This window comes from Leptomonas pyrrhocoris (assembly GCF_001293395.1).
Source record: "Leptomonas pyrrhocoris isolate H10 chromosome Unknown, whole genome shotgun sequence".
In the NCBI taxonomy this organism is placed as follows: domain Eukaryota; phylum Euglenozoa; class Kinetoplastea; order Trypanosomatida; family Trypanosomatidae; genus Leptomonas; species Leptomonas pyrrhocoris.
The window spans coordinates 571,246-599,122 of record NW_015438357.1 but is presented as its reverse complement, the minus strand read 5'-3'; the positions used below and the strand labels follow the sequence as shown (position 1 = coordinate 599,122).

Sequence of the window (27,877 nt, the reverse complement as noted above, 5' to 3'; positions counted from 1 at the left end):
CCTGCCGGCTGCTGGGCGCGGCGGCAGCGAGGGGGGCCAGGGAAACCGCGAAGGGCCACGCCGCGGGAACGGGAAAGGCCACGCAGCCATCGGGTTTGGCATTCGGGGGTATCGTCATCTTTTTTGTTAGTTTCCTTTTGGTTCTATCACAAGTGATATACATGGATGACAATTCCAAAGAGACGAAAAGAATAACAAAAGATGAAGTGAACGTTTCGAACGGCCAGTTTTTGAGGGCTGCACACAAGAGCCAAGCCAGAGACGGTTGCAACGCTTACCACCGCTTTAAGCGTTTCGTACGGCTTTTTGATGAAGACTCAAATACCCCAGTACTTGTAACGGCCAAAAACATAGAAAATCAACTGGTACACGTGTCTCTTGTCAGGAGAATTCCTGGTCAGCACAGTAGCACAAGACGAACACACACAAAAATGATACAAAGAAAACCCTCCTAGTTCCTCTTCAAAACGTTCACATCTCATCAGAGGAATATATACTTACAGGAACTGCCAAGAAAGCAAAATGGAGACAAGATGCGCCGTGTACGGCGTCGCTCTACCCTCTGCGCCAAACTACTGATACGTGTTGTACACAGAGTAAAACTAAAAACATGAAGAAGGATTTATGTGTGTGTGTGAAACTCGATATAAAACTATAAGGTGAGCTTGGCGCGTTGTATTTACTAGACACATACTCGCACTGCACAGATGAAAAACCGTTACACGTACGCACGCATGAGGCAGGTCTACCTTAATCCTCTTCCGATTTTGCGTAGCTGATCTTGCACACCAGGCAACTACCCGCCATGAAGTAGCCCGCGGGGTCGTGCAGCGGCACCTTGCGGTAGCCTTTGTTCAGCACACGCAGTGGGATAATCGCCTCCGCCAAGAGCTGGTTGGAGCTGTACTTGTCGCGGTCGTAAATCTGCATCACCAACGTCGTCATGGCCAACTTGTACACCGTCCACGCGCCTTCCGTTTTTCCCGTGCCGCGCCACACCGGGTGGAAGCCGTTGTTGTGGATCGTGTGCGTGTTGATCGGCTTCTTGTCCACGTTCGGGCCCTCGAGGAACATCGAGACGTAGGGGTCCGCGATGTCGGACTTGCTGCCCTTCGGCGGCTTCGGCAGCGAGAAGCCGGAGATGACCTCCACGAAGACGGAGCACGGCTTCTCGAGCTTGGGGGCGGCACACGTCCGAGGGCGCAGGTAGTCCGGCTTCAGCAGGTAGCCGCAGCGGCCGTTGTCCATAAAGAAGCCGCGATTGAGCCGCCAGCTGAACGTCTTGTTCGACTGCCAGTTGAGCGCCACGATCTGGCAGCCGGTGTTCCAGTGCGGCTGGGGGTCGTAATTGCTGCTGTCGAAGCGCGAGCCGGCTGGGAAGATGCGGCTGAGGTAGGTGTCGTTGATCCGCACCAGCGCGCTGGCGTCTTCGTCGGCCACCGTCTTCGCCTTCTTCTCGGAGTAGGAGGAGCAGTGGTAAGGCTGCTTCTTCGCCAGGTAGGACAGGTCCTTCACCCCCTTGTAGCCGGTCGACTCAATGGACACGAGGGCCGACAGCCTCGCCGACACCTTCGTCTCCTTCGGCTCCGCCTTGCTGTCCTTCTTCATCTGGGCGTAGGCGGCGTTGTTTTGCAGCGACGCCGCGTCCGTCTCGCTGTCGTCGTCGTCGTCCTTGTCCACGCCGACCTCCCCAACCGCGCTCTCCACCCGCTTCGTCTTGGCCAGTATCTTGTGCTTTAAGTTGTTCGGCGAAAAGGTGAAGGCGGGCTTCTCGCCCGGGCCCCACGTCGGCTTAAAGAGGAGGTCGCCGAGCTTCTCCTCCATGATCTCCGCCATCCGGTCCTGCTGCTCCAGCGACGTGTGCACCTCGAGCGACAGGATGAGGGGGTAGGGCGAGGTGGTGAAAGCGTACTCCTTGATGACCTGGATGCAGTCGGCAAAGAGAATGCGCGACGTACGCGTGTAGCCGTGGTAGACGATCGGCTCCCCGCGTGGGCCGTTCCAGCAGTCCAACTCCACGCACCTGCAGCCGTCCAGGAGCGCCTTCTTGTACATCTGCGTGGACGACGCGCTCGCCAGCTGATCGCCGGTGAGGTAGGTGTTGTGCGAGGAGTTGATGAAGTAACAGCAGATGTCCTGGTCCATGTCCTGGTACACAGTCTCCAGCTTCTCCTCATCGATGGCCGCGTCAAAGAAGTCGCTCATTAAGTAGCGAACAAAGTCCTTCTCCGTGATGTCCGTCGTGTTCACGCAGCCCAACATGGTGAGCTTCTCGTTGATCGTGTCATCGTCCCACGACTCGCCCTGCACCTCGCGAACGAAGTCGTCGAAGGCGTCGCGCGTGATCGTCTCTTTTCCTTTCGCGAGGTCCTGAAAGACGTAGCCGAGCTCCTTGAAGCTCATCGTATCCGCGTAGACCTTCTCGAACTGCGCGAAGGTGATGGTGCGGCTGCGATTCAGGCGAAACGGTTTTAAAATCTCCTCCGCGAGCTCCTCGGCAAAGTTCAGCCCGACCACGAGCTTCTTCATCTCTCGGTAGTTCAGGTCACCGCTGTTGTCCTTGTCGTACGTCATCCAAACCTGCATGATCTTCGCCGCCGTCGGGTCCGGGGCGACGTTCGCGGTGTTCTTCTTCGACAGAAAGCCGTCGAGAAAGGCGCTCGTGCTGACGCTGCGGTCGCACGAGCCAATCAAGAACTCGTTCGCTTCCTCCTTGCTGCAGTGCATCATGCCGCGAAGCGCCATCCGCAGCGACGCGAAGAAGCACGCCGCCTCATTCTCGCTCGGGCTGGCCGTGGCGAAGTAATTCTCCGTGAGCGCCGTGCAGGCCGGCACGTACTTGGCCGAGCGCTTGCCAAAGGCGTGGGGAGTCGAGGGACATCCGCCCATTGATGCTAGAGATGCAGTGTGAAGGCGGAAAAGGAAAAGTACAGCGTGAAAGATGTCAGCGCCGTCCGTCTTGAACACACACAAAACAAAACAAAACAAAACAGCTGCAAAGTAAATGTATAGGCAAAGAAGAAAAAATACTCGAACGAAGGAGTGACACACACACACACACACACGCACGCTGGAAACGAATGCCACAACAAAAAAAAGACAAAGAAAACAAGCAAAGACAATCACGATGCAGTGCTAAGTATGGTGAGCTGCGGCGCGATGGGTAGAAGAACAACAACAAAATAGTGCTGCTGACGAAGGAGAACGTTTGATGCTGTGTCGACTAGAACACGAGAGCTCGACGCTTTCCAAAAAATGTTTCTTTTCGCAGAGTGCGTGATTCATTACAGTGAGAGAGAGAGAAACGAAAAGGAACAGTAAGGGTACATGGTGGAAGTATGTGCGCCGCTCTTCTTCATCACCCAGGCAGAAACGCGTGCATGTGCTTACTTGATTGGAAAACCGAAGAGGGCAGCCATTCTCCAAGAACGTAGCCTGCCGCAGCGGGACCACAAAAGGCCGCATTGAAGTGACTTCAAAGGAAAAAGATAAGGCCAAAAGCGCCTTCGCCTTTCCACCATCAGCGACCGAATTCAAAACACTTTTTTTCTTCGTTCGTGCCGCTGCTCTGCCGTAATACTTGCTGACTAACGTTATCAGTTGTGCGGAAACCAAAATGTGTGACAAAGCGCTAGAAATACACACCGCAGTGACGACAGAGAGTCACTCGACCCACAACAGAAAGAAGAGAAATGCAATGCACCGTTGTATTCTTTCTCGCCGCAATACTAACAAAAGAAGCGTCGCGAGTTACTCGCACTGCTGCATGTTGACACGACACGAGTAAGAGAGGTGCGGCATCCCACAGGTCACACACGGCTGCACGGGCTGCAGACCGCTTTTGCAGTGGGGGCAAAACAAAACGTCGATGGGGCGGTTGGCGTGTCCGCAGGTGCCGCACCGCCACAGCCGCGCTTTGGCCCGGCACTCAAAGGACGAGTCGGGCCGCCCTGTCCCACAGGTCACACAGTGCGCACTCCAGCCGTAGTTCCACTGTCCACACAGCGCACCGTCCTCGCTCTCGTGCAAGCACCGCCAGACAGCGGTGACAGGGGCGGCGTCAGCTTCCGCGGCCACCATCAGCGCCTCCACCTCAGGGCGGGGAAACAGACAGTGGCGGCAGTGAAAGCCGGTCTGCAGCTCCCCTTGCTGCGGATGCCCTGCTGCGGCGCAGTGCAGACACCGAAAGACGTAATTCTCATTCACGCCTTGCACCGCGCCGCAGTGATGAAAGGCGCCACGTGGCGAGACGCTGGTCGGGTGGATCGTCTTGGCACAGAACATGCAGTGCCGAGGAAGCAGGGGGGAGTACAGCAGAAGGTCGGAGCGGGGGTGCGGGGTCTGGCAGTGCGGACAGAGATGCACCGCGATTGCTTTGCTGTCTACGGTGAGTACGACTCGACGAAGCGACTTCGAGGAGACGTGGGCGTGGCAGCCGGCGCAGGTGAAGCCGCCGTGTCGGACACCCGTCCCGCAGCCGCCACAGGTGAGCCGACCAGCGTGGTTCAGCGCACCGCACCCGCACGCCCACGGCACAAACGGCATAAAAAAAGCGCCGCCTCTGCGTGGGACCTTGCAGGTGCGACAGGAGGACCAGATGGAGTAGTTGAAGTCGTCGCAGGCCTCACAGTGCCAGAGGTAAAGCGGGGGCTTGATGGGGTTGGCTGCGTAGCAGTGTGGGCAGTGCAGCGCGTTCGGCGCGTAAGTCTTGTGGCAGTGCGGACACTCCATCGTGCGCGACTGGGCGCCTCGCTGCACCGCGCACCGCACACAAACACCACGCGTGTCCTTCACATCGCCGCATGCACCGCAGAGGGAGTGGCCGGCGCGGGTGGCCGCCGCCAGACGCGGATTGGGCTGCCCGCACGAACAGGATTGCACGCCGCACGGCACTTTGTGCTCCTGCCCGCACGCCGCGCACTTCCACGACACCCCAGACGAGCGCAGGCAGGCGGTACACCGCTTCGAACTGCACGGCAGTTCCTCGCCACATCCGCACGCCCACCAAAACAGAATCGGGCCGCCAAGTTTGAAGCGGTGGAGGGCGCGGGCCACGACAGGGTTTGCGTGAATGTCGACCCCCGTCACGCGTCGATCGCGGAGCAGCTTCTCCAACGCAGTGAGAAGTTCTTGCGCGGCACCGGTGGCCGTTGCGCCGTGCATCTCCCAGAGGTCCGTCAGGGTGGTGCCGATCCCGTCGAGCAGCCAGAGAAAGTTGACGTTGTCTTGTTCGTACAGAAACGTACAAAACTGATGCACGGCGTGGGCGGGGGGCCCTGCGCCGATCGCCCCGGAGACGAGCCGCGTCACTTGTAGAAACCCCTGCCGGTCCAGTGGCACGGTGTGACCGCACCGCCCACACAGGTGGTACGCCTCTAGCAGGCGCTGATAGTCCTCGTGCCGTGGTGGGAGGGTGAGGGCGGCCTTGAGCAGGAGGACCCAAATGGCACGCAAGTCCGCGGCGTTGCGCCCAAAGAGGCGAAGAGCATCAGCGGCGACCCTCGTCATCTTCGCCCAGCCCTCCCTCGCCTTATCCGCCCCGCCCGCCACGCTTGCGTCGAGCAGCGCACCGAGCAGCTGGACATAAAAAGATGACGGCAGCTTCGTCTCCGCCGACGGCGCGGCGCGCATAAGAGCGCAGAGGCAGTCGTAGAGCAGGAACCCCTTCACACTTTTCGTGTAGACGCGCGCCCACTTCTTCATCAACGGCGTCCAGCGCACGGCGAGGACGTCGAGGGCCGGTCCTGCCCCGGCGGCATTGACGCCGCTGTCGCTCCTACCCACCCCCACCGCCGGCAGCACAACCGACACAAGCAGGCGATGCAAGTCGTCGAAGGTGCGCTCGCAGAAGAAGTTATCGTTATTCAGCAGGGCGTGCACGGCCCTTTGAAAAACTTGTGGGGTAAGTCCTGCAGGGCACGAACGCAGCGCCGCGACGAGCACCACGCGCAGCACTTCCGGCGAGCACGGGACCGACAACAGAGTCCACAAAACATCACCCGTACAGCCATCACGCATGCGCTCCAGCTCTCTCGAGACCAACAAGCTCGCATTGGGAGACGGAAAGAAGAGGAGCTGAACGAGACGTATTTCGTCTACGAGGCGACGTTGCTGCGGCGGCAAGGCCAGCATGCGAGACACACTCCGCCGATAGGGCTCCACCATCGCGAAGGCGGCCGTCACACAGCGCAGACGTGTCGCGGCCATGCTGCCGCCACACGGGTTCCACACGGTGAGCTGCTGAAGCACGTCCGGCGTCTTCGCGAGAGACTCGAGTATTAAAGTGTGAGACGCCGCGAGGGATCGCAGAGCAGGGTGCGCGGCGTAGGTCAGCGTGAGGCTTTGAAAGGGCAGCCACAGCACCGCAGCACCGTCGCTGCCACGTCGCGCGCTCGGGCTGACGGTCACGTGCACATCATCAACCAGTTCACGCGTAAGGAGAAAACGATCAGCGGTGTCATCCGAACTCGAAGGAAGAGACGGAGGGAGCTTTGACGACGATGGGACACGTTGCTGTCGAAGACGAAGAAAGAAGTGGCGGGGAGGGGTGCTACGTGTGAGAGGGGAGCGTATCCACATATCGCTGCGGTGTGCGCGCTCTACCTCTACGAGGTCTAAGATGCAGACATGGGCCACCGTGCTTCTCCACACACGCAAAAACAAGCAGAAGAAACTGTGAAAGTCTACTGTAATGGAAGTGACCGATAGAGCGGCTTGGCGCTTCAACGGAGAACGTGCGAAATGAAAGAAAACGTTTCTTTCAGCCCAACAAGAAAGAGAAAAACAAAGAACAATGAAGCAAGTCGAAAGCGCCACGCTCCTCAATAATAATAAGAAAAAAATGGCGACGAAGCGTCAGTGGACTTTTCCTTGTGAAGTGGACGTCAGTGATGGAAGAGAGGAGGGAGGGCACCTCCGCTTCTTTCGTTGCGGTTCGCTGAGATGGGGAGAAAAAGAGGAAAAGATGCAAGGCGTGAAAAGAGAAGAAGAAGAGGTAGCTGGACACCACGAACGCAAGAGGATAAATCGTCGTCTTGTACATGAATACACACACGCACACACATAAGCCTACTGAAGCCATTAACATCGGTATCGATACGATGCAGGGCGTCAGCACTGCTAGACGGACTAATTTAGCTTTCACAACTTTGCCGCACTCCCACGATGCTTTCATGCGCTTCTCTTTATGCCGGTTCTTTTTGGATGCAGAATAGTACTTGACGCTGCCCCTTCCTTGGTGCGATACAAGCGGAAGAAAACCGCCACTGCAGGTGCTCCGTGCAGCGTCGTTCGCTACTTCAACCACGGTTCTTTCTTGTTACCTTCAGTAGAAGGTACTCGGCCGTTGCCTCGCTGCTGGTCACCGCGCCTCCACTTATGGTCGGTGAAGAATAACCTAGTCATGAAAACAGTCAATGGAGAAGGAAGAAGTACGGATATATATAACAATGAAGACAATGAAGACGTGTATGTTGAGGTGATGAAAAGTGGAGGGGAAAAAAGGACTGAAAAGCAAACGACGCGGTCGAAAAGCCAAACGCAACGAAGAAACAAACAAACAAAAACACCAAAACAGCGAACTAACGAATACAGCTGATGTGATGGCGACAATGACGCAGTGTTGATGGCAGCAAAGTGAGAAACACCTACTTGTGAAAGGAAAAGAAAAAATAGATAAGAGAAAACAACGAATTTACGGGTGCAGCGGCGCTATCATCTACCATCACATAAAAGTCTAGTTTTGAAAGAGGTACCCCTATCACTCTTTTTTTTTGGCATTCTACCGCTGCCTCTCTCGCTCTCTCGCTCTCTCGTACGCCCGCGCTCTCGTCACTTCGGCGTTACATCGGCACGAAGAGCATGCCCACAATGGCCAGCACCTCAAACACCCACGCCGTCACCATCAGCCCAAACGAACCGGCGTAGCTGTAGCTGTAGCTTACGCTACCATAGGGCAACGAGAGGCAGGTGCCCTGGTTGTACGCGCCGGCCACGCAAGCCCATGAGATGAGCATCGTCAAGCACGCCACGCCGTCCAAGATGAGCACCACCAATGGTCGTTTGAAAGCGTTCAGCGTGCTTAGCAGCAGAAGAATAAATGCGGCAACCGTGACAAAGATCGATATAATCGCGAAGGCGGCTGCACCGCCCATGTTCGATTTAATGCCGCACTTGAACGCGGACGAAACGCGATGTGCACCACACTCCTTCCATCCAAACATCGACGCGCATCCGCTGGCACGAGCGTTTTTGCGAGCCTTGAAGACATCTACTGGTGTCGCGACTACCACGAAGAGGACGATCAGGAAGTGAGTGATGGCCAGCGCGAGTGGGAGATGACGAAAACATCGAGAGGACTCGAGCTTGTCCCCCATACGTTGATACATCATGGCTTGAAATGAGAGCGAAACACGCTGTTCTTTTTCTTTTCGTGGTAATGCACGTATAAGTGTTGTTGAAGCAGGTGCTATGCCGTGAGCGAAATCAAAGGAAAACGTTGCGATCACTAACGGCGATTTCCCCTCTTTGCCTTCAAAAGCTCCGGTGCGATATCTGTTGCCGAGAGCACAGGCACATGAACGAGTTTATTACGAATAAGAGAAAAAAGGAAAGCGTGAAAACCCAAAAGAAAGTCGAACAGGAGGCGTGTTCTGGCAGAACGATGTATGTTTTTCATTTTTTTTTTACTTCATACCGGAGTGCACATTACAGGCTAAAGCACTCCGTCTAGCGCGAATAATAATAATAAGCGCTTTGGCGTCTTCGATGTGCTGCACCACGAAAAGACGTGGGTCCGATTTTCGTTCTTTTGTGCCCCACTACCTGCGATAACGTGCGGATCTCGCGTTCTGCGGGTAGACCCGTGGCCATTCGTGTCTCTACCGCCTCATTGCACGCTGTTTTGAACACTTGTCGAACTTGAAGGCAGAAGCGGTGATGCGAGTAGGGGGAACTAACGCGTCGACAAAAAAAAGAGCAAAAAAAGAAACACGAGTGTGTGCGCACTCGTGAGGGTTGCGCATGATCGCCCGGAAAGCGGCCACGCAAACGTGTCCGCTCACGCCAATTCACGTGAAGAGCAACATGCCAAAACAACAACAACAACAGAAGGACACGCTGATATAGTCTTCACGCGGCGAGCAGGCGAGTAACGCACGGCAGTCCACTCCGACTTGTAAACGCTGCTAGCCCGGCCTGCTGCTCTTGCGGAAGGAAGTCGTGCATAACATCTTGTATGACGGCCTGCATCACATACCGCGACGATCCTTCCGGCAGCGTCTCCAGTTGCTGCAGAAACACATCTAACGAATGCAGCAGCGACGCTGCTTGGGCCGAGTCAGCGGACTTGTGTGTGCAGAGTTGGCGCGTCAGTGCCTTTGCCTGCTCTGCGGCGCGTCTTGCCAGCTTGTCGCGGAAAAGTGCGAGTCCATCGAGAGCATCCGACGTCGCAAGGACGCTTCCATTTCGGCTGCTTTTGCCCTCTCGGTCGTTGACGGACGTCGCTGCACCGGCGGCAGAGGAGGTGGAGGTGACGCTCTCGCGCAGCATGCCCAGCCAGTCCTCCGCCGCCGTCGCCACCACCTGCACACTGGACACGCACCACTGCAGCTGCAAGACCGTGCTCCACGAGCTATGTCCCTCACGACGATCCTCGACCTCGGCAGAATCCAACGCCGCCACCGCATGCGCTTCCACCACTTCCAGAAAGTGCGAGAGGACCGGTTCCACCGTCTTGCGCCACAGCAGCGCGGCGTAGGTGGACTCCACCACGAAAAGGGTGTTCAGCAAACGACGCAGGAACGCCTCGAGAGCGCGCACCATGTGAAGGCTGCACGTGTATAAGGAAGAGGGCGTGCAGGGGGCGTTGAGGGCCAAGAAGGACCGCCTCCATAGCCGGGCAGCGCCGTTCTCCAACGCTGCGTTTGCCATCTCTTCTCCGGCGCGTGCGTAAGACAGCACCACCTCCTCCGTTAAAAGATGCTCGAGAAGCAGCTCTGTCGCCTCTCGGCAGAGACGGCCTTCTGCGCGCGCGACAAAGTCTAAAATTGCGTTGATAGTGACGACCACGTAGTCCTTGCTGCGCCACAGCGGCGAGTGCGGCTGCCAGCCGTAGCAGCTCTGAAAAGCCACCACGGCTGCTGCGCTGAAGGCGAGCTGACCAAGATGGTCGAGGAGGTGCAGGAGAGAGGCGAGCGAGGTCTGCACGAAGGTGGGGGTTGGTGAAGACGATGACGGTGCTTGTGGAAGGGAGGATACGTCCACCCACGAGTCCTTGTGGATGCTCCGCTGACGCTCCACGCAGTCCGACAGAAACGCAAAGAAGTGCTGCGGTTCGTGGAGCGCGGCGGTCTCACGGCCAGCGCAAAAGTGATAGCGCAGCTCCCTCTCAAGCGGTGCGACGGTGACACTCATATAAGGAGACAGCAGTTGTTCCGTGACGGGGTCGCTGGCGTATCGGCCGTACCACGCCACCGCGTTTGTCTCCTTCAACGTCGGCGAAGGGAGGTCGAAGGCTGTCACTGCTGGTGAAGCTGGTGGCGCAGCTGCACGGAGTGCGCTAGGGAGCAGGTGGAGGTACGCACGGCGCAATAATCGCGTTGTCTCTGCGCTGGGGTCGCTTTCCCCCTTCTCTGGCGTTGAAGACACCTGTGAAAGATGTAGCAGTAGGGGAAGGAGGGTGCGTGTCGCAAGCCCGGGTACGTGCGCGGCCGGCGCGACTGCACCCGAAGCGCGCCACCCGTTGCGCGTCCTCGCGTGATCGGCGGCGTTGAGGAGGTCTTGAAAGTACTGCGTGCATTCGGAGGTCAGTGCGTCCACGGCACTGATATCAGGCGGCATACGAGAAATCACATCCGCCCATTTCTCTTGCAAGTCGGCGGAACGCTGTCGCTGCTGCTCCGTTTGTCGCTGCTCCACCTTAGCCCTGGTGGTGTGCGCCGTGTGCAGCGCATCTATGCGTGTCAGTACGACGGAGAGATCTGCATCTGAGTCGATGGTGAGTTGGTCGAGAAGGGCATCCAACAGCGCATCGTCGCTGGGTTGAAAGGTGTCAAGCTGCGTCATGAAGTCGGTACTGCGGCGCGCAAATAAGTAAACGCATGTGCGCCGTAGAGGTGATGAGGATTCAGCTAATAAGAGAACAAGACAGAGCAGCAAACAGTTGAGCTGGAAGTAGGCTTTGGTGCAGGAAGAAGAAAAATAAAAAAAACTGACTTCATCTCCAAAAAGAGGACATATGCCTTTGCCGCGTACTTGCGCGTTATCTTGGCGACTGCACATCAGTAAGATCATTTTGTTTTGTGTCTTCACTACTCTTGACACAAAACAAAATGATAGGCCTTCGCGTACACCGATGGTGTCGCCCCCTCCCTCCGTGGGGAAAGCTCCATCGATGTAGCATGTCGTGAGAAACAACAGCACGCTCGCTGAATAAACAGTAAAGGAAGCTACGGGGAAAAGAATCCTTCAGAGGCGCGTAGGTTTAACAAAGACGCTAGTTTATTATTCGTTGTTGCTGTTGATCAGTATTTGTTTTTCCTTTATTGACTACCTATAAAGAACAAGCCTTGACACTAGAGCGTGTGTAGAAAACCTCTGAATAAAAATCATAGTACATCCGTCTTACGAGCGATTGTGACAAAGCAAGCCCTCCTTACCTACTAAACAACACGCGACCCACAAACACACACACACACACACACACATACGGTGGAGGAAAGAAAAAAATCGATACGGAGATGGATGTACCCGTTCGCTGTTTCCTTCCTTCTTCGAGTCGAAGCTACCAGTTCTTTCCCTCTTACGCTCACGCAAATGCTACACACGTGGCGATGGGAAACACACACACCACGAGGAAACCACGTGTCTTCGTAATCGTGGAGCAACAAAAAGGAAAAAAAGGAGCACTGTCGCCTCTCCGGCGAAAGGGAAAAAAGCGTACGTGAACCACTCTCTTCTATCTTTCCCTTCCTTTTCGTGACCTTTGCTATCCGCTTAGTACGGGTTATTGCGGTCTTCATCATTGCGGCGGAAGCGGTAGGGGCGGTAATTGAGGTTGTTCTCCACGAGCATCAAGTTGCGGTTGCGCTGTGGCCACCACGTCATGATCTGGTACATGGGCGTCCACCACGGCAGGTACCACGGCTTCAGCCAGTTCTCCTTCATGTGGAGCAGCCTCTCCACCATGGAGTGACGATCCCAGTACACGGTGAGGAACTTCAGGTTGGGCCGGAAGTGATCCACCGGGTTCGACCAGAAATCGCTGGTCTCCTCCGCCACAGCAGGGGCTCGTTCCGAGGACATTTTGGTGTGGCGACGACGGTATTCGTATCCGCTGCAACAAGGAAAACAAAACCACCAAAAAGGAAGGGGTGTTGCGGAGAAGCGCACAAACGTGTGGACTGTGCGGGAAAGGAAAGGACGTGTTACGGTGCCGTGGTGGAGACGACGGCGACAACGCAAGTGAGTTCGCAGAAGCGACCATGCAAAAAACAAGAAAGATTCAATTCGAGAAAAAAGAAGAAGAAGAAAAGATAGAAAAGGAGGATTTGAGGCAAACAGGTGACGATCACCCTTACAAACAATATTTTTCTTTAGCATGCAAAGCTCGGCGCCAAAGCTATACATACATTTGCAGCATTGGCAAAGCTACTGGAAACAATAAATATGGAGACATAGGGAAGATATGCCAGTCTCCGATTACGCGCGTGAAGGAATCTGTCTTTCTAAGGGAGCAGCACCGCATATTCTCGAGGAGAAGACCCTCTTTTTATTTTGATTTACTTCGTCACGATCTACCTTTGCTGATTAGTATTCTATGTTAGGTCTGAGAACAAGAAAAAAAACACAGTAATAATCAAGTAAAATATAGATCATTCTTAACCACGCAAAACGAACTGAAAAACAACAACAAAACAACCTTCATTACAAAATATACGATTTTTTCAGATATATTAGCATTTATCAAAATACGAAATTGCGCCCCGCGTGCACGCCCGCCGGCGGGAAAGCGTCACACCTCATCTGTGAGCGTCACCATCTGCTGAACCGAAAGCAAAGCACACACACCAACACACGCACACACACATATGCAAAGAAGAGATACCAACAACAAGAAAACAGTGCAGGTGGTGCGTGTCCACCATCGCATTTGACCGCCGGTGTAGAGTTGGTGATCCAACTGAAAAATCATATAACAGTAATAATAATAATAATAATAATAATAATAAACGAAGTTGCGTGGCATTCACAGACACCCATTGCGGTGCGACCTCTTCACACCGTTGTCACCGAATACGCATACACAAATCAAATGAACGACGTGTTGTCCACCGCTGTGTACGTGGCCTGAATTGCTTTCCAATGCAGGAGAAGAAGGAGGGAAGAGAAAAACAAAGAGAGAAGAAACCAATTAACGCACCATGTAAACAGCCCCCATTAAACTTAACGCCGCACGTTCGAGGGAATCGGCGCCGTTGGAAACGTCGGATTGCCGCCCGTGTAGCCCATGGGGCTGGAGAAGCCATGCGAGCCGCTATTCACCTGCGTCACCGCCTGCGCGCTGCTCGGTGTGGCCGACGAGGCCGCATCCTCGCTCAGACCGTACAACACACCGTTCTTATCCACCGGGGCGGCACTGTTGAAGCTGTCTCGCAACAGCTTGAAGTAGCAGTGGCCGGTCAACAGGGAATCGCTGCCAGCCTGGTGCGCCGTGCCGAAGCGCCGCAGCTTCAGACTCTCCGCTAAGAAGTCTAGTCCAAACGAGTGCGACACATCCGTGAAGCGAAGGAGGTACTTCAAGTCAAACATGCTAGGGAACAGGGCGTGGAAGGTCTGCAGGAACTCCTCTTCTTTCTCCGGCAGGTCTTTGTTGCACACTACCTTCGTCAGGTAGCCAAAGTCGTAGCCGGCGTGGAAGGCCAACCAGCGTACATTTGGGTTCAGCACCAGGCCGCTGGAGATGAGCAGCTCCGCAAAGTGCGTCACCTCAATGCCGTAGTCGTTGAAGTAGTCGAAGTTGATGCCGCCGTAGCGCAGCAGCTCGATGCTGTCCTGCGCGTACACGTCCTCGTTGAGGCTGAAGCGGAAGTTAAACTGCCAGGTCGAACAATGCTCCGGCACCTCGCCCCGCTCGTTGAGGAGAGTGATACCTAATTGGATAATCTTGAGCAAGTTGACGTTGCAGCGCAGCGTCTGATAATAGAACTCGTGCGTCGTCTTGAAGCTGCCGACCGGCTTCGCCACCACGCCAGGGAACTCCGTGTCCATCGAGACAAAGGGGTAATCCTTGAGGAGCGAGCGAATCATCACAAACTCCTCCTCCAGGTTGTCCGCCCACACATCGCGGATCATCGGAGACTTGCTAAGGGACGGCAGCCTACTCTCCGGGTTCCACGCCGGCGCGTTGGCGGTCATCGTGTACGGCTGCGGGGAGAATCGAGACGCCATTGCTAGTTCTTCTTCCTTTTTAATCAGTAGTATTCGCACACACGCACACACACACGCACACACACAAGCTAATGATTAATGATCTCTTCGGAAGAAAAGAAAAAAAAGGCTTTACATGCAAACTTGTAAAGTTCTTTATTACTATTTTGTTTTTTGTTTTGCTCCAATGCACGTGAAGGACGAAGAGAAGAGGAGGAGAAAAGTAAATGAGTTGGCGAAGCGCGATTAAAAGACCGCGGCGGTTGCCGTTCCTTTTGGAATTCCAAGAAAAAAAGAAAAGGGGAAACATACACCGTCACTTGCGAAGCGGATGAACACAACTTTGGGCAAACGTGAGAAGACTCGAGACGCTTACAAGCGGCACGTACGTCGCCGTCATCACGCCCCATGCAGGTGCATCCCTCACCCGACACGTGCAATGGGAAACGCACACCATAAACTCCTTTTGTTTTAGCGGAGTGACAAAAGAGAAGACTTTGCAGTTACTCCTTTCGGGTGTTTGTATACGCTATTGTAACATCGAAATAGAGTCAAGCCAGAAGAGAATGAAAAAAAAAAAGCGAGTCTTTGATTAGTGTGTGTGTATTCAACATCGCAATGCCCTTATAAATAATATTAATAAAGTGAACATGGAAGAACGAGTACGTTAGTGTACATCCTCGGGAATCTCAACAACTACAACAACAAGAGAAGAAACCAAGACTAAGGGGCAACTGTTGCAACAACCTAAATGACACACCGTCAGTGTCGTCGAATGACGTCACCACAGTGTCCAGCGCACGAGACAGAATATACATTTACACGGTAGCGAAACACCACAACAGAAAAGAAATACACCCCAACACGAAACGCGACGGCCTAGTTCGTCGCGCGAGATTGGTGGCCAAACTTGCCCACTACACGAAAAATCCACTGCATATCATCTGTGTCTATCACAAGCGTGCCTTCCACCTGCGGAATACGTGAGGAGGGCTTCACCGTCAGCTGCATACTCGTCGCCGTCGCCGCGCCTCGCTGCCCGGGAACAAAAGGCAGCAGCACCCCGTGCGTCGGCGTCACGCTCAGATCCTTCGAACTCTCCGCGGTAAAGTAGGCAAAGAACGGGGAGCGGTAGGGAAACACGTTGTGCAGGTCAAAGGTGGCGGCGGTGGTCTCCTTGTACTCGCCGTGCAGCACAATCGTGTCGTCTGGCGCGGCAGTGGTGGCTTCAAACTGCACGCGGTACCGCCACACCCCACCGTCCACGCCTTGAAGAACGATCCAACCCGACCCAATGAAGGGCCGCAGCGGGAAAAACCTCAGCTGTACCTCAAAGCCGTCCGGGTAGGGGCTGGGCGTCGTCAACACGCACGACACACTCGTCGCGGCGGTGTCACGGTAGCTCTGGTTCGCGTCCACCTCAAACGCCGGTGTGACGCCATCGGCCAGCTCCGGCGTCAGCCCGGGTGCGTGGAGGTACACCTTGTCCTCCCACTGCGTCCGAGCCGCACAGCGCAGCCGCAGCGGGGGCGACGACTGGCGGTACTCGCAGAAGCCTCGGATCGGGTAGACCCAGACCGCGTTGTACGCCCGGTCCGTCGCGCCCACCAGCGGCCGCACCTCGACCGTTGCATCGTCGCGCTTCACGAGTGTCGGGGCAAAGGCGACGGTGATAGGCGCTGCCGCCCCCGCCGCTACCGGACCAGGCGGCACCGTGCGCAGCGAGAAGGCCGGCGACGCGTTCTTCAGCCGCACCTCGAGCGCGGTGTCCTTGGAGAGGACGTTCACAAAGGGAAGGGTGACGAGCGCGGTGGCGCCGACGGTGCTGTTGCACGTGAGCGGCTCGGCGGGCAGCGGCGGGGCGCCCGTGCCGGTGCAGGCGTACCGCCAGCAGCCCAACTCCGGGTGGCGCAGTGTCACGGTGGCCTTCTGCTCGACACCCACCGTGTTGGGCACGTACACGAGATCCACGACGGTCTCCGCGTTGGCGGCCAGCACCACCCGTGCCGGCGTGGCGGTGTTGAAGGCAGAGGGATTGGTGGATTCGACCGTCAAGATGCAGCTGGCGTTCGTGCGGTTTGGCAGGTGCACCTGCATGATTTGCCTCAAACCGAGCGGAGTCGTCGCAAAAGGCAGAGGCTCCGGCGCCGCCTCCGTCACCTTCATACGCAGCTCATACCAGAACTCACCGACAACGTCGCTGACGAGGGAGAGGCGGCCCGTCGACTCACCGACCTGCGTCGGCACAAACAGAACGCCGTAGGTCGAGGCCGCCTTCGGCCCGAGCTGAAAGGTGTTCGCGCCGTAGAGACCAGCGCCGTAGCGCTGCACCTTGAAGAAGAGCGGCGTGTCGAGCGGGTTCGTCACCGTCACCTCCGCCACCATCGACGTCCGCACATCCGTCTTCAGCTCCACGGTGCCCTCCTTCTCCGGCGGATCGACGTGCAGCTGCACCGCGTACCACACGTAGCGGCCGTGGGGAGAAGTGAAGCTGACACGGCCGGTGTAGTCGCCGCCGACGGTGGGCTTCACCTGGATCGTGTAGCGCCGCGCCGACGCGCGCGGGATGACGAGCGTCGGCGACTCCCCTTCGCAGTAGGCAAGGTCCATCTTCACAAAGTAGGTTGCATCCTGGCTGACGATGTTCGGCACCATCAACTCCACCACCTCGTGCTCGCGCGCGCGGCAGTCAACGTTGACGATCCCCTCCGACAGCGGCGGCTCCGCTTTGCCCTGCAGCGTGTACGCGTGCTTCTGCCCGGTGGTGCTGTTCAGCAACAGGAGGGAAGCCACGTCACTCTCCGTGGTGATCCAGGTGGGGGAGTACTTGATGGTGTAGTCCTTTGACCGTCCGCTGGGGACGCGAACGTCGTGCGGCCCGCTAAAGTGCGAGGAGCCCTCCAGGGTCGCGGTGAAGAACCAGTCGTTGGCGGTGTGGTTCGTCAGCGTGATTTGCTGCGCGATGGACTGACGTGCCGGGCAGACAAACTGCAGCTCACGGCAGTCACCCTTCGGCACGCATTCGCCGACGAGCCGAAGCAGCCGCACCTCCACCGCAGAGAGGAGAAGAACGAGGGTGCGGTAGACGCCGACACTCTGCGGACAGAACGTGAAGGGCAGCGTCCCCGTCGCGGCCGGGCTCGTTGGCGACTCGTAGGAGTTGATATCGGGGGAAAAGAACGGGTTTGGCCCTTCCATCTCGTCGTTCACAAAGTACACGGCGTAGGTGGCGCCGCTGAGGAGGTGGCCGAGGTCGGTGCGCTGCGTGCGGTGGGCGCGGTCTTCGTACACCTTCAGGCAGCGCTCAAGAGCGGCGTTCGTGCTTTTCACAGAAAGGACGGAGGCGCACTGCTCACCTTGCTCGACGCGCAGCTCCACGCCGGCGTCGACGGGCTTTGGCCACCCGCACGTCGCCTCCACCGCGTACGTAAACTCACCCTCCTTTTCCTCGTGGAACGTCAGCAGCAGCCGGTAGGTGCCCCTGGACAGCGGCAGGAAAGAAAATGGCAGTCGCGTCGTCTCGCCACGCCGCAGGGACAAAACGTCCGACGCGACCACAAACGGCGTGTCGTGCCCCGCCCGCCAGTAGGATTCCTGCTCTTCGTACAGCCACGGCATGGCGGGGCTCCTCGCCACGTCAGACTCGCGCTCCGCAGCGGGCAGCCGTCGCTGCGACACGCGGAGGCTAACGACGCAGTTCACCGGGAAGGGGTTCTCGATCTGCAGTTCCGACTGCAGGGGCTCGTACAAGGGGGTGCTCACCTGGATGGTGCGCAGCGGCTCCGCAGTGGGGGCTGCCGTCAGGAGGAAGACAAACGGCATCCGCTCCGCCGGGGACGCCTGCGGGGAGCGGTCAATCAGCGCGCACTGCCCTTGCAGCGGCCGCTGCGTGCGTGGTACGACGGTGAAGGTGAGCGTGGCGCTGCTGCGCGGACTGACGACCAGCTCCTCCGCCGCCGGCCGAAAGGGGGAGTTGTCTGGCAACAGCACGCGGTAGTGCCGCTGCTCCTCACTCGTGTTGTCGACGCTGATCGTCTCAGTGAGGGTGGTAAGGGCACGGCCGGAGAAGCACACCGGCGTGCTAGCGGCAAACTTCGGAAGGTACAGATACAGGTGGGTGAGGAGCAGCACGAGACGCGTCGGAGTGGCCGAAACAAAGGCCATGGGTGTCGGCAACCCAGGGACACCCAGGAGGTGTAGCACGTGCATCAGCACGACGGCAACGGCGGTTGGTTCGTGAGCCCCGCCACCCGCAGCGACGCTGGCTGCGTCGCCACCACCGCCGCCGCCTGCGGTGCCAGCAGCACCCGTGATCCCACCAGATGCAACGGCAGCACCCGCCGCGCCCATCACGTTCAATAAGCCTTCGCGGACCTGCGAGGCTAAAAAGGGGACGTAGGCCAACACCACCGCCAGGAGTCGCCGCGCATCACGCAGATCCTCCAGCTGCTGCGGGGGCGCCGTCACGTGCAGCATGTCGCGCACGTCCGACCTCTCCGTCTCCACAAACGTTGCCGTAGCCGCCTCCACCCAGCGCAGCAGCACCGACTCCTCTTCACTGTAGACGTTGCTGCGAGCGAGTGTCCGGCGGAACGGAGCAGACGCCCAGCGACCCATCAACGCGGGAGGTGCGACGATGGCGGTGCCGCGCACTTGTGACACGTAGAAGAGACGCACGGACTCCCGCATCATGACCAGCCACGACGCCGTAGCACGCTGCTGGAACACGGTCGCCAGCACGCTCTCTTCCACCATTCCTGCCGCGGCTGCTGCTTCCAGATGCTGCACTTCGCGGTCAATCACTTCTCGGTGGTGCTCCGTCATATACTCCAAATAGGCGTCCAGTGGGAGGAGGTAAGGAAGTTCGATGTCGCTCAGACACCCGCCGCAGTTCCGCAGGTAGCTCACGAGGGTATCGAGGGACCGCAGCTCTTTAGGGACGGCGTGCGACGCTGACGATAGTGCGACATCCGCCGCGGTGCTGGAGAGGTTGTGCACCTGCTCAGCAGCACCACCACCACCACTTGCACGCTGCTTCTTGCGCCGCCCCGAGGTGCCCGAGGCGGTGGTGAAGGCCGCAGCAGCGGAAGTGGCAGTAGTCGCAACATCAGTCTCCGTACGTCGCGGACGCTTGCCTGTAAGTTGCCCAATCATATCCGCGATGAGACCGCCTCGAGAAATCTGCAGCGCCTCAATGATGTCGCCCACCGGGGTGCGGCACACGTACACGTTCCACCACGCCGTCAGCCACTCCTTCTCGCCCTCCCAGTCCACCTCCTTCTCCACGACGTCGACGAGGTCGTGCGCCGATCGGCCGCGACTGGTGCTGCGCTCCGCCGGCGCTAACGCGCACAGAATACGTGCTGCCCCTACGCTGTTGCTGTTATCGAGGGAGGTGGCATCGCTGTTGTCGACCCACGTGTACGGCGTGTCCGCCGACGCCGTGATGGAGGGCGTAGACGTCACGTAGGCGACAAACATCTCCGTCGACACGATCGAGTTGACGGCGCTGCCGCAGATGTCGATGTCAACAGATCCGCCGGCATCTGTGCTGAGGCGAATCGAGGAGCGCACGGTGATGGGCACTGGGCTACAGAAGGTGAAGGTGACAGGCAGCTCGTCGCGCGGGGCACGGCCCATGACGTGGCCCTGTGGAAACGACACTTCCAACGGTGGCGCACAGGTGCCGGTGTAGTCGACGCGAATGGAGTCGTAGCCCTCGTTGTAGAGTAGCACCGTCGCCTGGACGGCCACGCCGAGCGGGACGGTGGGAAACATGAGCGCGGTCGTGCTGCTGCGCACGCGGGGGTCGATGGCCGACGCCGTCACTTCGCAGACACCGCACGGCGCGTCGCTGCCGTCCACCGTAGTGTTGTCGTGCCCCGCCTCGTCGCCCACCTTCAGCTCCAGCAGCGCCTGCAGCGTCCCTGCAGTGGAGGGCAGAAACGTGAGCGTCACCGCCTGCTCGTCTTCGCCGGGTTTGAGCACGCCACGACTGGGCTCCACGAGCATGTTGTGGTCATCGACGTTGCGCTGCAAACGCCACGGCACCGGCGGCTGCTTGTGCAAAGGGGCGCCACCGCCTGGAGTAGAAGCGGAGCTGCTGCTGTGGTTGCTGGAACTCCTGTTCCCCGTCTGCACCGCCGCAGCAGCAGCAGCAGCGGCATGACCGCTGACACTCTCCTTGCCGCGGCGGACGTAAAAGATACGCGGCGGCGGTCGCTGACCGACCACCACCGGCGCGAACGTCACCGATGACGCGCTGAGCACCACCGGTGGGTTTTGCGCCGCGGCCTCCAGCATAAAAGGCGGCAACGGGTGCAGGTCGTCGGCGCCAATCTGGTGCCACCGCACCGCACACCGCGCCGTCTCGGACGGCTTCAGCGGGTTGTACGAAAGGCAAAGGGCGAAGTCCGTGTTGGGCGGCACGACGACGATGTTCGCACGCGGCCCGGGCGGCGCGGCAGTGGGTGTGACGGTGACGAGAGCGGCAGCAGTCAAGGTCGCAGCCTCAGCTACGGAGAGGGAGCGCATCGACTGCAAGCGCGACTGCGCGATTGAGCGCCGCACCGCGTCCGCGGCCTCGCCTAATTCGGACGCGGTGAAGCCTTCGCTTTCGTCCAATTCCATAACCGGCGAGTCCAGCGTGTAGTGCCCGCACGCTTCCAAATTGATGCTCACCGCCGCCGCGACTTCCATCGTGTTGCGCAGTACCACCGAGCGGGACTGCGGGCAGCCCACGTAGACCTCGCCGAAGCGCAGCAGCACCTCGCTCTGTTCCTTGTTTCCGGACATGACAATCAGCGGCGGGGCTACCACTGTCGCCACAACGTGGGCGGTGAGGGGCTTGCGCATGCCCACCACCATGCACTCCACTGTGTGGGCCACGGCGCCGGCGACGGACTGCCGCACCCGCACCGTCAGCTCTTCCGCTTCGCCGGTGCAGACGCGGCCCTGCGCGGGGGTCACCGTAACCCACGGCGGAAGACTGCCCACCGAAAAGTACGCGTTTGTCCTGCCCTTGTTCACCAACACCAGCGTCCCGGTCGTCGACACACCGGCTGCAATGCGGCCGAGCGACAACACCCCCGCCACCGCTGCCACCTCCTTCAACGCTGCGGCACCGATGGCCGACTCCTGCACTGTCATCTGCGGAGACGGGCCCCACACACACTTTGTCGCCGCCACTGTCCCGACAAGCGACAGCACCTTGTTCTCCACTGCGCCTTCCACCTCCAACAGCGCCTCACACGCCGCCTGCGATGTACCGACAGCGGGGCTGAAGCGGAGGAGGATGCTGCGCTGCTCCCCGGCATCTAAAAGACCGGCGCGCGGCTCCACGTCAAACTCGCAGGTCGCCGGCAGATTCCAGCGATAGCTCGCAGCGCAGTTCCCGCTGTTGCCGATTGTTACCTGCGCCGTGCACACCGGGTCCTCGGCCTGGCCCAGCAGCGCCATGTGCACCTCCTTCTGCGAGAGCGTCACCTCCACCGGGACCACCTCCGCCTGGATATTGAAGCGCATGAAGTGCTGCTGGTTCACCGCCACTCGCATCACCTGCTGGAAGGTCTGCACGGTGCGGGAGCAGAGGTGCACGTCGAACTGCGCCATGCGCTGCGCCGGGACCACCTGGCTGGGCGGGTCGACCGTCACGAGGCCGTCGGCGTCCGTCGGCACCGCCGCGAGGATGGAGGCGGCGGTGCCATTGAAAATGAAAAGCGACGCCACGACGTCGGCGTGCACCGTGACGCGGCCAAAGTCGAGCGCCTTCAGCGGCAGCACGACGTTCAGCACCTCCATCGGCGTCAGCTCTCGCCTGCAGTCGTGGCGCTCGTGGGTGGTGGCGGGGGTGGGGTGGTAGCGCCGCTTCACCAGAGAGCGTGCCCCGAACACGGGCGGGGCAACGTGGTTGCTCTGCCGCGCCCGTGGCCCAGCGCCGTCGGCGTGCAGGACACTCGGCGGCACCTCGAGCGGGAGGGATGGTGGCGTGAGGCCTTCTGCGGGGATCATGCCCAAGTCCACCGCGGCGGGCACAGCGGCCTCGTTCAGGGCACGCTCGTGCCGTGCGGTGCGGGCAGTCGCGTTGATGATGGAGGTCGCCTTGGCTGCGTCGTCGTCGTTGGCGATTCGGTGCACGGAGGTGCCGCGCAGGGTGACAGTGCGGGTCACAGTGTCGTTCGCCCTCAGCGTCAGCGGCTCCTCATAGGGGCCGAGGCGACGAGGGTGGAACTCAACGTTGACATCGACGGTGCCGCCGGCCGCCACCACGCCGCGTGCCGGCGTCACGGAGAAGTGGGAAGGCGGGCGCAGCTCAAAGCGCATGGGTAGATGGGCCACCGCGTTCGTGATGACAAGGCTGGACTGCTTTGAGCCTTTCATTAAACACGTCCCGAAGTCGATGGAGGAGGTGGAGAGCTGGACAAGCGTCTCGCACGACGTCCCGACGAGGCGGAAGTTCTGTGTCTGCTCCGTCTCGACAAAAAGCAGCGTGAAGAGGGCCTCGTAGCGGCGCTTCTCGGCGGCCTCCTCGGACGTCTTCGCCCCGGCTCTTGCTGCGGTGGCAGCGGTAGCCGTTGCGGCGGCGGTGAGCGAGGTCGCCATCGCCGTCGCTGCTGTGGCCGTGCTCCACCCCGTGCGTCGCGGCTGCAGCACTGGACAGAACTTCGCCGTCACCAACTGACGCCCCTGCGGTGGCAGCCGGCCCTCATTTGGCGTAAAGTGGAACGGAGCGGCCCCTTCGTCGGAGAGGGTGTGGGCAGTCTGGATGGCGAAGCTGATCGCCTGCGACCCGCCGTTCACCACCTCCAACTGGTGCACCTTTGTGTTGCCGGCGTACGTCTCTGCAAACTCAAGCGAGACAACCTCCTCGTGGGTGCGGGTGTCGATAAGGCGGCTGCGGCAGTCCATCACCTCGGCGACCACCTCTAGCATCGCCGGCAGACGCCGTCCGTCCACCTCGACCGCGACCTTCCACGTATACGAGCCGGGAGGGAGGGCGTTGAGTTCAATGTTCACCGTCGTGCGGCTCTGCGCGACGGCGACGGCGGCGACGTTGCTAACGGAGATGCCACGCGGCGGGCTCTGTGTCTCGTTAGTGGCGGGCACCATAACAAATTGCACCTGGGCATCCTTTCGGCCCCGGTTGACCAGTGTGAGGGCGCGGGTCTGCGCCGCGTGTTGCTGCTCCACCTTTCCAAAGTCAATCAGCGACGGAAACTCCAGCTGCGGGACCCGGCAGGCGCTCAGCGGCACTTCGGTCCGCCCACCGTCGCTGCTCAGCACCGCCAACACGTCCTCGTAATCCGCCGCCTGGTGGGTGCTGAACTCAACCTCTAGGACGTGCGCCAGTCCAGGCGCCACCCGCACGGAGGCTGGATTGAGCAGGCGGAAGATGGAGACGTGCCGCGTTGGTGCGACAAAGCGAAAGGTGAGAATTTCTTGGCTGCGGTTGCGCACCTCAATCGGCATGACGTAGCTCGTATCCACATCGTAGTTGATGAACTCCGCGAGGGCAGGGGTGACTTCCACACGCGGAGATACGGAGGAGGAGGAGAGATCGGGGCCAGCGGCACTTGCACGCGCTGTCGTTGTCGTCGCCGTCGCCGCAGCGGCAGTGGTGGTGGCTCGCTTTGCTAAGTTTGGCTTCTTCGAAGTAGAGGTCTTGCTCGCGCGCGCCGGAGCCGTTGGCGCTAGCTGCGAGGGCATCTGCACAGATTTCGACTGACAGTAAAACACACACACACAAAAAAGAACGGAACAGGTTACGTGTGCTGTCTCTATACATCAACTGTTGAAGGAACCTGCGAGCAAATGCGTATATATATGTGTGTGTGGGTGTGCGTATGGATGGGCGTAGCCGTGGAAGGAAATGAACTCCTACAGGGCAGATCAAGTCCGGCGTCAACGCGGCCACGTACGCACTAAACAACGATGCTGCGCTGTATTCGTGATACGGCTGGGCTCATCGGCAGGCAGTTGCCAACAGAAATGTGTGCGCGTGTGCGCGGTTCCAATTATGGAGAGAGAAACGTGGAGAAAAGGAGAAGAGAGATACAGAAAAAAAAAGGAAAAGAAAGGACGCACCGCAATGAAGCGTCAAGCTCGACAACGGATCTTGAGCAGGAAGAGACTCTCGTGCGCGCTGAGTTGGAGAGAAGCGCCACTATTATCTTCGTATGTGCCGGACCTGCGGTGAGCTCTAACTATCAGAACTTCATGCAGCTTGTCGGAGAAAGGCGCTTTCGGGTCCCACACATCCCGGGAGCGGCAAATGGCGCCGATCACACCAGTGCTCCTGCGTTCTTCAAAGCCCTCTGACTTCACAGAGGAGGAAACCAACGTCCTCTTTTAACTATTATATCTTACGCCATTAATCTGCTTTTGCGGCGTATTAGAATGGTCAGACAAACAAAACAATCTAAACAAAAAGGGAGATTATTCTTTCGTAGTCGATTAGTCGATTAAAACGGACGCGAGGAAGGAGAAGCGAAAACCGCCCGCTCGACATAGCACCACCAACACGCACGCGAGCAGACGCCTTCACAGCATTTGAAAGTGCAATCACAAGTTTCCGTGTTCTTATTAATATTCTTTTCCTTCCGCTCTCACAGGGTTCGCTTGGGCAGGCGCGTAACTTGCAGTGGTCGAATCTCCACCTGACGCGACGTGGCGATCGGGTGCGCCTTGCCATCTCGCAAGGCCGCCTCCTTCGTCAAGGTCTGCGGGCTGCCCACGTGGGCCGACATCACGCCAAGCGAGTACGACGACGTCAGCGACCACTCCACAAAAGAGCGCATCCCGCTGATGGACTCTGCGATGGTGGCCTCGCACGCCTGCTCCTCTGGCGAGTACGCATTGGGGGCGTCGGCGTCGGCACGGCCGCCGTAGAGCACCGACACCGCCCTGTCTGCCACGGCGAACAGCAAACTCGTCGCCCCGAGACCGCCGTTGGCGAGGGCCGCCATCGCACCGGCACAGACGTCCGCCGTGTACCTCTTCTTCGCGAGCTCCGTCGTGAAGGCACCGCCCGGCGTGCGAAAGAAGGCGGCAGAGACGGCGGCGAAATTCGGCAGCCGCTGCAGCCCGCCGTGCTGCAAGGTGGGCTTCTCCGCCAGCAGCGTGGCCATGGCCAGCAGAAGACCCTCCTCCGGCTGCGGATGAAACTTCCGCACATTCAACAACTCCAGGACGGTGTAGGGGTGAAGGGACTGAGCAACGGCGGCGTAGCGCAGAGAGGCCAGTGCGTAGTGCGACGCGTCGCCCGTCACGCCGAGCTTCTCTGCCACAGCAGTCAGAATTTCATGATGTGGAGCCGAAAGCGTCGCACCGCCCTCTGCCGCCTCATGGACGTACACGGCGTCACGAACCACAAAGGAGACGCTTGGCGATGTGCCTAAGACGTACTGTTGGAGCTCCTCCTTGATGTGGCTGCTGCTGGAGGTGAGGACAGAAGTGGTCGTCATCTTCGCAGGTTTGGGCTGCTTTGCGGGTCGTTGCTGCTGCAGCAGCTGCGAGGGAGGGGCAGTGGCGGCTTCGACAACAGTCTGCTGCTGCGGAAGTGGCTGCTCTTCCATAGATTTCTGTTGCGTCGCTTTGATTGCTTCCGCCCGCTTCTCAAGCCAGTCACTCATCGTGGCCTCCGACGGCTCCTCCACCTCCTCTGGTACCGCTCCCGCTGCTGCCATCGTCGTTCCGGTCGTTGAAGGATTCACCTCCACCTTGTTGTTCGTACTACTACTCTTCTTTGGAGCCGCCGCATTTGTGCTGCCGCTGCTGCCGTTGCCCCTCACAACGTTCAAACTGCGACCTGCCAGCACAAACATCCCTGAGACGCCTCGCGCCACCGTCAGCCGCGAGTTGGCGTTCGTGCCTGCAAGAACTACCTCCTCTCGACTCGGGGTGGCCACCTCACGCAAAATGACGGTGGGTCCGGTGACCGTGTCGCACAGCCACACGTGCGTGCCGTCGCCGTCGCTGCAGATGTCCGTCGCAGAGTCCAGCGCCACGCCCGCGGCGCCGCTGACGGAGGTGGCGAGCGCGTCGGCGGACGCCCAGCACTCCAGCAGGTGGTGGGACGCGCTGCCGCCCGACAGCTGCAGCGAAAAGGACACCAGCGCCTTCGTCGCAGCCGTCTTCTTCGCCTCCGGCCCGGATATGGGCTGCAACAGCAGCAGCATCTCCTGGCGACCCCAGCGCACCGTCCAACCCTTCACCTTGGCGGGCGACGAGGGCAGCGGAACTCCGGCATCCGCCGTACGACGCACCACCACGGCCGACGACGAAGACGCGCATACGACCACGGCAGCGTACAGCCGCACCGCTGAGAGGCACATCACACACACCGTCTTCTCCGCGGCCGCCGCCCAGCACTCGGACGAGGTCACATCGATGCGAACATCGCGGCTGTCCGACCAGGCCGGCAGCGGGCAGACGCCCATTCGCGTCGCCGCAGAGGTCGTGGGATCGAGGAAGTAAAACAAGACGCTGCTGGCGGTCTGCAGGACCAAGATCGACTGGTAAAATATGCGCATCTCCTCCACCTTCTCTGAAATGGCGGAGACGATCTCGAGAGGGGCCGCCGCGGCGCCGTCCGTGGACTGCACGAGCACAGCGGAACCGCCATCTTTGCTGACGCTGTAGACGGCACGGGCCGCGGCGATGGGCGAGCCGGGCGGCAGCCACGGCGCAAAGGCATCCGCCTCACGCGGCGCCGTGCAAGACGCCTCTTCGACGCGGTCTCCCTTGTACTGAAAGATGTACGCGGTCTTGGTGCCACATGCCGCCACGACTCGCTCGGCGAGGCAGAGTAGTCGCGAGCAGTTGGTGGCCCTAAGTGTCGCAATGGAGGTCATTGCAGTGAACCCTAATGGAGAACAACTACTTTGGTTGGAAAAAAAAAAGAGTTACTCTCCCGTATCTTCTTCTCACGGCTGAGTTGTGTGACTGAGTGACAGTGTGTATGTGTGTGTGTGTTGCCTAGATATGCGTACCGCGAAAAACCTGAGGGAAATACATAGACACACGTGACTTCTCTCGTGATAACTATCGCAGAAATATATTTCATTTATCCATGCCAGTGAGATTGTGGTTCAACATTCCGAAAGTAAGTAAAGAACAAAATCAGAAGAAGGAAGGGAAAGCAAGTCAAAGAGATCATTGCTCGAAAGATATGCCGTGAAGTGCCGTTCAAACCCACAGCAAAAGGCCTGGGAATGAACATTGTCGCCCCGCTGAAAAAAAAAAAACCCAGCAGCACAGAGAATTGATCTCTACAGACACGCACGCAACCTTCCTGGCTGCATCACAGCAGCTGCAAAAGCGCGTTCATGAAGGCAGGAGGTCGACAAATCAAGTACACGGAACCTTCGTGTTTCTCCTATCGACAGTGACACATGTGGAAAGGGGATTGAAACAGTCCTCCTCCCCCCCCCCCCACACACACACACAACAA

At 58.8% G+C, this 27,877-nt stretch overlaps 8 protein-coding genes across 9 annotated transcripts; all 8 read right to left on the bottom strand.

The window, feature by feature from the left end:
* Positions 1-750: 750 nt before the first annotated feature.
* On the bottom strand, positions 751-3,263 carry ABB37_00169 (putative mitochondrial Phospholipase c-like protein; the record flags this gene model as incomplete). Its single annotated transcript, XM_015796262.1, has 1 exon — positions 751-3,263. The coding sequence occupies exon 1, from the start codon at positions 2,887-2,889 to the stop codon at positions 751-753; it is 2,139 nt and encodes a 712-aa protein (XP_015664270.1). The 5' UTR covers positions 2,890-3,263.
* A 487-nt stretch (positions 3,264-3,750) lies between these two features.
* Positions 3,751-6,939, bottom strand: ABB37_00168 (hypothetical protein; the record flags this gene model as incomplete). The annotated part of the gene is made up of 1 exon (XM_015796261.1): positions 3,751-6,939. The coding sequence occupies exon 1, from the start codon at positions 6,577-6,579 to the stop codon at positions 3,751-3,753; it is 2,829 nt and encodes a 942-aa protein (XP_015664269.1). The 5' UTR covers positions 6,580-6,939.
* A 902-nt stretch (positions 6,940-7,841) lies between these two features.
* Positions 7,842-8,555, bottom strand: ABB37_00167 (g-amastin; the record flags this gene model as incomplete). The annotated part of the gene is made up of 1 exon (XM_015796260.1): positions 7,842-8,555. The coding sequence occupies exon 1, from the start codon at positions 8,388-8,390 to the stop codon at positions 7,842-7,844; it is 549 nt and encodes a 182-aa protein (XP_015664268.1). The 5' UTR covers positions 8,391-8,555.
* A 574-nt stretch (positions 8,556-9,129) lies between these two features.
* Positions 9,130-11,076, bottom strand: ABB37_00166 (hypothetical protein; the record flags this gene model as incomplete). Its single annotated transcript, XM_015796259.1, has 1 exon — positions 9,130-11,076. The coding sequence occupies exon 1, from the start codon at positions 11,062-11,064 to the stop codon at positions 9,130-9,132; it is 1,935 nt and encodes a 644-aa protein (XP_015664267.1). The 5' UTR covers positions 11,065-11,076.
* A 918-nt stretch (positions 11,077-11,994) lies between these two features.
* Positions 11,995-12,403, bottom strand: ABB37_00165 (putative mitochondrial hypothetical protein; the record flags this gene model as incomplete). The annotated part of the gene is made up of 1 exon (XM_015796258.1): positions 11,995-12,403. The coding sequence occupies exon 1, from the start codon at positions 12,301-12,303 to the stop codon at positions 11,995-11,997; it is 309 nt and encodes a 102-aa protein (XP_015664266.1). The 5' UTR covers positions 12,304-12,403.
* Positions 12,404-13,443: 1,040 nt separating this feature from the next.
* Positions 13,444-14,591, bottom strand: ABB37_00164 (putative CCR4 associated factor; the record flags this gene model as incomplete). The annotated part of the gene is made up of 1 exon (XM_015796257.1): positions 13,444-14,591. The coding sequence occupies exon 1, from the start codon at positions 14,446-14,448 to the stop codon at positions 13,444-13,446; it is 1,005 nt and encodes a 334-aa protein (XP_015664265.1). The 5' UTR covers positions 14,449-14,591.
* Positions 14,592-15,306: 715 nt separating this feature from the next.
* Positions 15,307-24,389, bottom strand: ABB37_00163 (hypothetical protein; the record flags this gene model as incomplete). Of its 2 annotated transcripts, none has more annotated exons than XM_015796255.1 (1): positions 15,307-24,389. In XM_015796255.1, exon 1 carries the CDS (start codon positions 24,130-24,132, stop codon positions 15,307-15,309), a length of 8,826 nt encoding a protein of 2,941 aa, XP_015664263.1. In that variant the 5' UTR covers positions 24,133-24,389. The 2 variants fall into 2 exon arrangements, with proteins under 2 accessions (XP_015664263.1, XP_015664264.1); XM_015796256.1 differs by having other exon boundaries at positions 15,307-24,384.
* A 642-nt stretch (positions 24,390-25,031) lies between these two features.
* ABB37_00162 (hypothetical protein) lies at positions 25,032-27,278 on the bottom strand (the record flags this gene model as incomplete). Its single annotated transcript, XM_015796254.1, has 1 exon — positions 25,032-27,278. The coding sequence occupies one exon, from the start codon at positions 27,276-27,278 to the stop codon at positions 25,032-25,034; it is 2,247 nt and encodes a 748-aa protein (XP_015664262.1).
* Positions 27,279-27,877: the final 599 nt, after the last annotated feature.